The sequence below is a fragment of the Myotis brandtii genome, unplaced genomic scaffold, assembly GCF_000412655.1.
Source record: "Myotis brandtii unplaced genomic scaffold, ASM41265v1 scaffold728, whole genome shotgun sequence".
NCBI classification, from domain to species: domain Eukaryota; kingdom Metazoa; phylum Chordata; class Mammalia; order Chiroptera; family Vespertilionidae; genus Myotis; species Myotis brandtii.
Window position 1 is genome coordinate 760,080 of NW_005370875.1, and position 10,852 is coordinate 770,931.

Genomic DNA, 10,852 nt, shown 5'->3' on the forward strand with positions numbered 1-10,852 from the left:
CTCCTCCCCCTCCTCCTCCTCCTCCTCCCTTCTTCCTAGTTCTCCTCCTCCTCCTTGTGCCCTGCATTTTTAAATTAGTTACCTGGTTTATACAAACAAAATTACAAGTCGTAATTAACCAGACAGTAGGACAGTTTTCCTTACCCAGGTAAAGGGACCCTATAGGCCTATATCCCAGGAAATAATCTGAATTTACTCCTTAGGCATCCATGACACCCCCTCCCATGCAAGAAGCAGACAAAGAGAAATGGCGACCTTATCCCCCTTCTTTTTCTGTATATATACCCTTTAAGATGGGAATGAAAGTGTTAATCAAGAAATAGGGCTCTAACTTAAGTTCGTTCTACATGACTAAGCTTTGCAAAAACATGTTCCCTTTGAGCGAATATCTTATAGGAACTTCTGAGACCACAACTCTTGCACAGACCAGATACATGCATCAACAGAAGCTGCTTGCAGCATAGCCCAGATACATGTGTCAGCAGAAGCCAGGTCCTGCAACTCTCCCTAATAACCTAAAAAACCTTCTTCCTCCCCCATTTGGGGCTGACTTCTTTTTCAACCTCAGCCTGTCTGCACCCAGACACCTTAAATAAATATCATTATGACTACATTAAGCCTTGAGTCAGTTCTGTGCAACCTTGGCCCAACTCGGAACCTTTCAGTGTTATATTAGGCTACTTCATAACATAAGAAGAAAGTCTTACTCTCTCTCTATATATATAAAAAACACAGTAATATGCAAATGAGGTCGAGACTCTGTAACAGTCATGACCAGTGCAGGAGGAGGGGCCGGGCGTGGCCCCGAGCCTGAGAGAACAACACAGAGGGGCACCTGCTCCAAGCCTCAGCTGCAGCTGGGGGCAGGCCCCCAGCGGACACACACACACACACACACACACACACACGATGCCTGCTCTGAGCCTACCCTGCTCAGTTCACCTATCAGGGCTGCGAGGGGAGAGGAAAGCCTAGCCTGCCATGTGTATCACTGCCCAGGAGGTGCTTGGGCCCCTTGGTCTGAGGGGTTTTCTCCGGGGCAGTCTCCTGGTTGCTTCTCTGGTCCCGGTCAAGGGAAGGAGCCAGGCATGGGGGAAACGAGGCCAGACCAATCCGGATTTTCCAATTTTTCCTGACTGTGTTTGCTCCAGGGACTGGCGGGAGGACGTTCTCCGCACAAAGGCAGGAAGGCAGAGGTGCTCCATGGCAAAGGTGAAGGCACAGAGTGCTGGGCAGGGCAGCCACCGCAGGGGCCATCCCTGGAACCTCTCAGCCCTCCAAGGGCATCAACTCGGGATGTCACAGATGGGGAAACAGACCCAGAGAGAGTTTAGACCTGCCCAGGTCAAATAAAGGCTTCCAATTCAGCACTCTCTTCACTATTCTTCAAGTTCACAACCATTGACTGAACACTTTCTACTAAGTTCCTAGAAGGTGGTAATCCCTCACCAACTGTGGTTTTAAGAGGGTTCCCTTTTGGATGTTCGCCTTTACACAACTTTCTCAAAGAGGCACTTACATGCCATACATCTCACCCACAGCAGGCATACTGTTTGATGCATAAATTTCCACAGCAGCTCAACCACCGACACAAACTGCTTTCAAACACTTCCATCATGCTGTTTGCCAATCTGCAGTCAACCCCACCTCAGCCCCAGGCAACCACAGGTCTGCTTTCTGTCTCTGTAATTTTGTCTTTTCTAGAAATATCCACCTTCTTAAAAAAAAAAAAAAAGGTAAAAAAAAAAAAAAACCCAAGAAGAATGCTGCTGCCCTCAGGCTGGAAAGGGAAAGACGACTGAGGGTAAAAAAGATGTCTCCATGAAGGGTCTAGGGCAGCTGTGGGCAAACTACGGCCCACAGGCCGGATCCGGCCCGTTTGAAATGAATGAAACTAAAAAAAAAGAGACTGTACCCTTTTATGTAATGATGTTTACTTTCAATTTATATTAATTCACACAAACACTCCATCCATGCTTTTGTTCCGGCCCTCCGGTCCAGTTTAAGAACCCATTGTGGCCCTCGAGTCAAAAAGTTTGCGCACCCCTGGTCTAGGGTGTGGGGCCTGGACCCTCCTGCTTCAACTCCCAGATGAACAAACTCAGGCTCAGAGAGGCCTGGGTGTGGTTCAGTCTTTTCAACCCATGCCTGCATCCCAGATGCTAATGACAGTGGCAGCAGTGGTGGTACTACTCAGGGCCCAGCCTGGCCAGGGCTGGCCCTCCCTCAAGAGGACACACACACACACACACACACACACACACACACACACGGGGTGCCTGCTCCAAGTCTCTGTGACCAGACTGTGGCTCACTGAGCCGTCAGTAGGACAACCCCTGAGGGCTTCTGGACTGTGAGAGGGGGCAAGCTGGGCTGAGGGACCCCCACCCCCCAGTGCATTGAATTTCGTCACTGGGCCTCTAGTATAAAAATAAAGGGCCCTAGAGCATCAGCCTGCAGACTGAAGGGTCCCAGTTTCGATTCTGGTCAAGGGCTCAACTGGGGTTGCAGACTTGATCCCCAGTAAGGGATATGTTGGAGGTAGCCAAAAAATGATTGTCTCTTATCATTGATGTTTCTTTCTCTCTTCTCTCTTCCTCTCTGAAATCAATAAAAATATATTTAAAATAAAATAAAGAAATGAAGCTGACTGTGAAATAAAATGTACAGTGTGGCTCAGTTTTGCTCTATAATGTTCACAAAAATAAGACTAGAGGATATATACTTCAATTTATAATGATGGTCACCTGTGAGAGATAGAAATGGGTTTGATATTAATTTTGCTTATTTACATGTCCTCATTTTTCTACAAAGAACATTAGTTTTATATTAGAAAAAAACAAAATTGTAAATCTATCCTATATAATGAAAGAGAAACATGTAAATTGACTGTCCCTCTGCTTTGCTCACCAGCCAATCAGCAGTGAGTATGCAAATTAACCCAAAAGATGGCAGGTTAATTTGCATACACAGGCACCCGGTGGAGAGCAGAGCAGGAGAGCCGGCAGAGAGTGGAACAGCTTGGGGAAATTGGCTCCCCAAGCCGCCAGACGGAGAGCAGAGAGAGAGAGCTGGAGGCTTGGAGGACTTGGCAGAGTGGGAGGCCATGGGACGGAGACAGCGCAGGAAGGGAAAACCAAGATCGCGGGGAGCATCAGGAATTTTGGGAATAGTAGTTTTGGTGGCAGTCCCAGGACCAGAAGCGAAAGCCCAGAGTGTGGGAAGCACCAGGAATGCTGGGAATCGCAGTTCTGGTGGCAGACGGATCTCCTAAACCAGTGGTTTCAACCTTCCTAATGCTGTGACCCTTTATGTTGTGGCTACCCCCAACCATAAAATTATTTTCGTTGCTACTTCATAACTGTAATTTTGCTACTGTTATGAATCATAATGTAAATATCTGATATGCAGGATGTATTTTCATTGTTACAAATTGAACATAATTAAAGCATAGTGATTAATCATAAAAATATGTAATTATATAATCAATATGTGTTTTCTGATGTTTTTAGGCGACCCCTGTGAAAGAGTCGTTCGACCCTCAAAGGGATCGCGACCCACAGGTTGAGAACCGCTGTCCTAGACACTAGAGCAAAGTGAGCCTGAAGCAAGTTACTGTTGTGGTGGGGGATGGAGGGAAAGCAAAGGTGAGAGACATAAGTAAAATCAGAGTGTCTAGGAAAAATTAAAGGGAAGATATCCTAAAACTTCCAGGAAATCTCCACCAATGAAGCAAAGAAAAAAAAAAGCCTCTATTATTCTGTGAGCAACAAACCAAACTGAGTTGGGGTCTCAGACAATTCGCTCATATTATTGCAAAGACAGACAGAAACTCCTGGATTGGAGAGGGCTCCCCTGAGGGCTCCCAGATTGGAGAAGGTGCAGGTCAGGCAGAAGGAAACCCACAGCCCCCAGTTCACGAATGTCATGTACCAGGCCTCTAGTCCTATCTAATAATAGAGAAACATGGTAATTAACCATAACTTCGCTACCCTTCCCATTGGCTAATCAGCGAGATATGCAAATTAATCGCCAACCAAGATGGCGGCTAATTTGCATATGTCGGCACCAAGCCACAGACTGAGGCTTTAGGCCTGGGTCAGGGAGGAGCCAGCCAGCGATCGTTGAGCCAGCGATGGTTGATGGTGGCGGCGGTGGTGGGGACGGGGTGGAGCCAGCCAGCGATCCTTGATGGCGGCAGCAGCACGGAGCTGGGGGTGCCCTGGTCCAGGCCTAATGCCTCGGCCTGAGGCTTTAAGCCTGGGTCGGTCATTGATGGCGGCGGCGGCCGGGAACTGGAGCAGAGCCAGCCAGTGATCCTTGATGGCCACAGCGGCAGGGAGCTGATGGTGCTCCGGCCCAGGGCTAATGACTCACTAGAGGCGTTCGGCCTGGGCAGGGGCCAAACCAGCAATTGGTGTGAACTACAGAGGAAACACGTTTTCTGACTGCTGATTGGTTAAGCTCCCTGTATGCCACTGGTAATATTCTTAGTAACTTGGGTAATAAGAGTCCAAATAGGTGATCTAGGGTTTTGTTTTTTTTTACCACATTCCTGGAGAAAAAAAAGAAGGTCTGCTGCTGGAGGGTTAAGAAATGTCACATCCTGCCCTAGCCAGTTTGGCTCAGTGCATAATGCCTCGGCCTGCCCAACGCAGATTCTGGGTTCAATTCTGACCAAGAGCATGTACCTAGGTTGCAGGCTCCTCCCTGGCCAGGGCCCAGGTCAGGGCTCATGCAGGAGGCAACCAATCAAAGTGTTCCTCTCACTTTGATGTTTCTCTCTGTCTTTCCCTGTCTCTTTCACATTCTCTAAAAATCAATGGAACATATCCTCAGGTGAGGAAAGGGAGAGGAAAAGGAGAGGAGGGGAGGGGAGGGGAGGAAGAAAGGAAGAAAGAAAGAAAGAAAGAAAGAAAGAAAGAAAGAAAGAAAGAAAGAAAAGAAAGGAAAGAAAGAAATGTCATATCCTATGAAAGACACTTCTTGAAAATGCCTAAAGAAAGTTGTCATTTTTTCATGGTAAAGGGACTGGAGTCCGTGTTGATGAAAACACCTTGGTGGCTGCGGTGACTGGCAGTGGCTGCAACAGTGCGGTGATGGTGCTGATGCCTTCCCCTGATCAGCCCGTCGACTCCCAAAAAGGGAGGCCAGACTGTGGCTTAGGCCCGCTCCGCAAGGGGAGCAGGGAGCAGGTAGTAGGACATCCCCTAGGGCTCCCAGTATGTGATAGGGGGCAAGCTAGGCTGAGGGACCCCCCCCCCCCCGTGCACAAATTTTTGTGCACCGGGCCTCTAGTATATATATATATAACCCTAAGCGACTGTCAGAGCATTTGACTGTCCTACTGGTAGCTATGACACGCATTGTCCACCAGAAGGCAGATGCCTAACTGGTGGCTATGACACACACTGACCACCAGGGAGCAGATGTTCAATGCAGGAGCTGCCTAAACTGCAGTGACTTGGCAGCTGCAGTTCTCGGGTGAAACACTGGGAACCAGAGAGGAGGGAGCCCGATTCCAGGGTGCATCATCCGAGAACCACACACTTGCAATCCAGGACCCCTCGGGAGATGTTGGAGAGCCGGTTTCAGCCCGATCCCCACAGGCCAGGTAAAGGGACCCTACCTGTAGACTAATTCATGCACCGGGCCTCTAGTCTGAAAATAAAATACCCAAGTCTACCATTTCTTTATCTGAGACACTACTAATCAGGTCCATTTGTGTGATTCCCCCTTCTTAAACTACTATTTCACCTTGTCCATGCCTCTCTTACCATGGACTTTGCACGCTGTTCTAGTTATTGGATGGATATCTGTCTTCTCTTCCAGATTTGAGTTTGTAGTGGACAGGGCTGTGCTTTACTAATCTGTGATCTTTAGGAGCTGGTGTAAAATCAGTTCTTAATACACATTTATGGAGTGAATCATTTAAAGGGGAGATGGCACCTCAAAGTACTAAAGGATCGAAGCTACCACTGAGGTGGGGAACCCGGATGTGGAAGTCAACAGTGTTGCTGGTGCTGGAGGGTAATTTGAGAAATCTACCCTGTCATACTCAGATAGTGGGTTTCAGCGGAGTCCCTGGGGCAATAGTGCATCATTGAAACAAACAGGGAAGTTGGTTTTGTAGAGAAAAAGAAAGACTCCTTTTCAGATAGACACATTCTGAGGTGACAGGGGAGAACTTAGGACCAATGTCATAGCCAACAGCCATCAAAGGGGTGCCTGATGCAGCTGAGTGAGCTGTTGCATGAAAAAAGCACGTGTGAGGGAGAATCAGAGGCAGGTGGGCTGGGTGGAGGGCAGCTGACGTCAGCATGGGGGTGGAAGCATACCCAGGAGAGAAGGTAGCCATTGTAACAGAGACAGGAAGAGAAGCAGCAGTGCAAGGCAGGGCCACAGCAGGCTGCCCAGAAGCAGGGAGGGAAGGTCACGTGGTCATATATTGCTGTGGAGGACCCTAGGTGGACAGAGAATGGGGGTCAGATTTTGTTGTTAGAAGTCATTGTTCACATCAGTCCTTTAGCCACAGGGGCCAGGCTTAGTGAGAGTGCCCCCAGTGGCCAGGACAGTGACACCAACAGAGGAGCTGGAGAGAGGAGAGAGGGGGAGCACTTACAGAAATGCACCGGAAGTCCTTCTTGCTTGTCTGTGCTGTCCACCCTCAATCAGTTGAAGCCTTTCAATGTGGTGGCAGAATGTAAAGAAGAAAGTGAACAGCAGGAGCTCCATGTCAGTTTGGACACATATCCTCATTCCATAGAAAGTGAAAGTATTTTTCATAAAGTCTTCATCCTGAATCTCATAAAAACAGTGCAGCAAATGCCAAGAATATGGGTCTAGGTTCAGATGGTTCTCAAGGACCTCACTCTTGGCGAAGTCCAGCAGAGAGCGATGCCTCTCCCGAGACAGGCTGCATTTGAAGATGCTCTCCATCTCCCTCATCCCCTGATCACTCAAAAGGCCAAACAGGAAACATATGGTTGGTTTCCCAAACAGGTCACGCCTGTCATATGCATCTCTCAAGTCTGGTGTAATTTTGATGTTTTTAAAGCTACCACTTTTCAACACTCTATCGCCTAAAGCATAGGACATTGCTGCAAAGAGCTCCTGGAAGCACAGGTGAATGAAGCTGTAGCTCTGAGGGGTGGGGTGCTCTCGAAGAACACCCATGTTTAAGAGAGTGGAGATGTTGGACTCATCTAACCCGTGTTCCCTGAAGTCCTCAGGGCTGAAGAGAGTCTTTCCTTGACAGGTGCCTTCAGCAGCCAGAGAGCAGAAGCCTCTCAACTTAGTCCCGAGGGACTGAGCCTGGAGAACATGGAAAAAGTAGTGCAGACAGAGGGCTGTGGTCGTCTGGGAGGTCAGTGGGAGTGGTTGCTCCTGCTCCATCTGCTGCTTCAGGCAAGTGCAGACCAGCCAGGACACCAAGGGCATGAGACACATGGTGAAGAGAGCCGGGTTGGATTTAACTGAGATAAAGGCTCTAATCCCTTGGCTCTCATCTGTGAAATATTGAAAGAAATACTCCTTCCTGGCCGACTCAGAGAATCCCAGGACCTCCACCCACAGAGGATGCTTTAAAGAAGGAATGAGTTTTCTCAGAGCTGTGATCCGAGCTGTGATCAGCAGGGAAGCCGTGGGAAGTAAGGTTTTGTTCAGCAAACTGCCCAGCAGTGTGTGCACCTGCTGCTGCTGGCTCCAGTGTGGACAGAGCTCAGAACTCTGCTCCTTCAAGTCCCATTTTGGTTCATCTAAGTTATCAAGAATGAAGAGCAGCTGCTCTGGCTGAGACAGGATCTGCCCAATGGGAGCATCAGGAGCAGCCCAGTCTTTTGTGATGAGCTCAGCGAGACTCATGGTCTCGGACTGGGCCAGCTCTCTGCAGTTGAAGTAGAAGACATGCTTGAAGAGGTCCCTGAACAGCCTGCCTTCCTCCCAGGCTCTCCTCACCTGCCTGGCCAGTGTTGACTTCCCAATTCCAGCAACTCCATGCACCACGACAGTGGGAGGCTCCTCCTGGGTACTCAGGCCTGGGCCAAATAAGTCTCCAATCTCCATCAAATGTCTTTGTTTATCTACCACCTGATGATTCTTTCTGCTTCTGAGCAGGAAGTCATAGCCTCTGTGTTGAGATCTGTGTAGAAGTAGCAGTTGTGTGGATTTTTGGTGCAAATACTCATTTCTCCATGACTGTGTGGGGCAGGAACTCTCTCTCCTTTGGTTCTGGTATTTTTCTTTGACTCCTACAGAAAGGAGAGAAAGATGGAACATTTGTTCAATTGTTTCTCCACTTATTCCACAATTGTTTTCTGAACCCACTTGAAGCTATTCATTGTGCTGGCTGCTGATATGGTACATTCTTGCCAGGCCAGTGGAGAAAACAGGGTCCTGAGGAGAAGATCCCAGCTTAAGTTTTGACTTGACCAAATCATTCTCATAGGGTGATATTTCTTCTGCAAATATCTAGGGCTTACACCATGAGGCACTTATCTAGAGGCTGGGAATAAAGAGTGAACTAACAGACAAATCTGTATGCTCTCATTAATTCCATGACCTGAGCTATTAGCCCCACTCAGCATCAGTTTTTTTCAGTCATAAATTGTAAGTAGTTATGATGGAGTGAAGAAGGATATAGATGGTGAAGCGGATAGGATTGGTTCCTGAGAGTTCCTCCTATGCACCCACCCATTTAACCACATGGCAAGGATAGTCTTCTACTCGCACCTGTGGTTTTCTGTCTGAGGACTCTCTCTTAGGCATTGGGTGTGACAGGCCAGAAGCCCTGGGGAACTAAAGTTCCAGGGGGAACTCTCAACCAGTGATAGGTGGCATTACCCTGACCCCAGGAAAGATAACACTGTCTTCTGAAGATCCCTAGTTCATTGAACCTCAGTTGCCCCACAATGCAGGTTTCATTGGTTTCCTCCTTCTCTTCCCACTTCTCTCTCCTAATGGTGCTTCCAGGGAACCAGTTCCTGAATAAGCCACCTGCTCTCCAATGTAGTGTCAGGGTCGGCTTTTGGGGGAAACCACCTGGACAGAGGAAAAAGTGGTTTATGAACTGTGATGAGCTGAGCACATGTCAGGGACTGTGCCCCTGGGAGGAACCTCAAGGTCATATCTTTGTCAGATTCCAAGTGGAATTACTGTTACATCCTTTTCCCTTCTTCCCTTCAGAATATTTTGAGTGACTTTCATCTCTCTTCATAGATGAATGTTTGAGATGATGCAAGTGACCCATCTGGGGTCCTGAAGCCCAGTTCATCTTGGGAAACCTGCTGGACCTCCAGAGTACGTGGGCCAATTTTCACCTGTAGCTTGGTGAGAACAGGGTATTAGGGGCCCACTCCCTCCTCTGGAATCATGATCTGAAGATCCACTTTTATTGTCTCTCTTGAGAACATTTCTGGCAAAGTGCAGATCTTCTAATGCATCAATATGGCCACAGTCATGGTTATGGCCCACCATACTCTGAATCCTATGTCTGCCTGAGGTGCCAAGAGAGGACTTAGGTCTTTTGGTGCCATGTTCTCCAAAAATATCCTGGTTTTAATGGATCTGCTGGCATTCCACATATCTAAATTCTCTTGATTTAGTAAAACTTTCAAAATTCTACCCTTACCACCAATACTTCTATCAATATACATTTTAGCATTATGCTTTTGACCAGGGGTTGGCAAATTCTGGCCAAATCTAAGTGTCCACCTGTTGTACAACCTGTGACCTAAGAATGGTTGTTACATTTTTAAATGGTTGAAAAAGTCGAAGAAGAATTATATTTAATGACATGAAAATTATATAAAATGCAAGACATGTGAAGAGATGTACATCCAGGTACATGAAACTCATAGGTCCTGGTAGAAATTCAACTTTAAAAGGACTTCATTTATCACATTATAATGAAATTGTCAAAAATGAAAGACAAAGAGAATATTAAAGGAGCAAGAGAATGACTGATCTCAGACAAGGGGACTCCCACAAAGCTATGAACAAGTTTCAGCAGAAACATCACCGTTCAGATAGAGTAGATGATATAGTCAAAGTGCTGAGAGAAAAAACAGTGAAGAATGAGCAAATGTTCAGAATGAAAGAGCTATAAAGGTATTCCTAGATAAACAAAAGTGGAGGGATTTCATTACCACTAGAATGGACTCACAAGAAATGCAGAAAGGAGTTCTTCAAGCTGAAATAAAGGATGTTAATTGGTAACATGAAAATATATGAAAGTATATATCTCACTGGCAAGGGTAAATATATAGTCAAATTCAGAATATGCTATACAGTAATGATGGTGTATAAATAATTCTAGTAGAGTGATGAAAAGACAAAAGTATTGGCTAATGCTGTGTGAGTGGGTGGGCTTGGGGTTGTCAGACTGTAGTAAATCCTGGGAGCTGGTGAAGGGGGGCATGGAGGCACTGGTGCAGGATAGTATGATGACCTTGGAATGTCTTTGGGGTATGCAGGGGGTCATTGGCTGATAATCAGGCATTTGATTTTAACTTTTAGCTTTGTAAAAGCTTAAGGGACCACGTGAGAACATGTGTGGAGTTGGCCCCTGTCACTGCAAACGGTTCAGAGTTTGTATGCTCCTTTTTACAAGTGATTTCCCAGATCACAGTTCTCTGCTGAGATTTGAGTGGGGTTTGAGAATTTGGGGAACACCTGCAGCTTTGTAACTTCAGAGGTGTAATCAGTTAAAAAATTCACCTTTTGTGGAGTTGTGTTTTGTCAGTCATCCCTTCTAACTGAGCCCCAAGAAGGACTCTGTGAAAGATGACAGAAGAAGTCACTGTTATAGCCAAGTGTGTGTGTGTGTGTGTGTGTGTGTGTGTGTGTGTGTGTG

The 10,852-nt window shown here is 47.0% G+C and overlaps 1 protein-coding gene across 1 annotated transcript in view; it reads right to left on the bottom strand.

The window, feature by feature from the left end:
* LOC102250298 (NACHT, LRR and PYD domains-containing protein 1-like) overlaps positions 1-10,852 on the bottom strand; it is a 70,165-nt gene that overhangs the window by 55,311 nt on the left and 4,002 nt on the right. Inside the window, exon 2 of the mRNA XM_014530209.1 lies at positions 6,623-8,249. Within this exon, the coding sequence (XP_014385695.1) occupies positions 6,623-8,249 (1,627 nt within the window). The remainder of the gene's footprint in view (positions 1-6,622; positions 8,250-10,852) is intronic.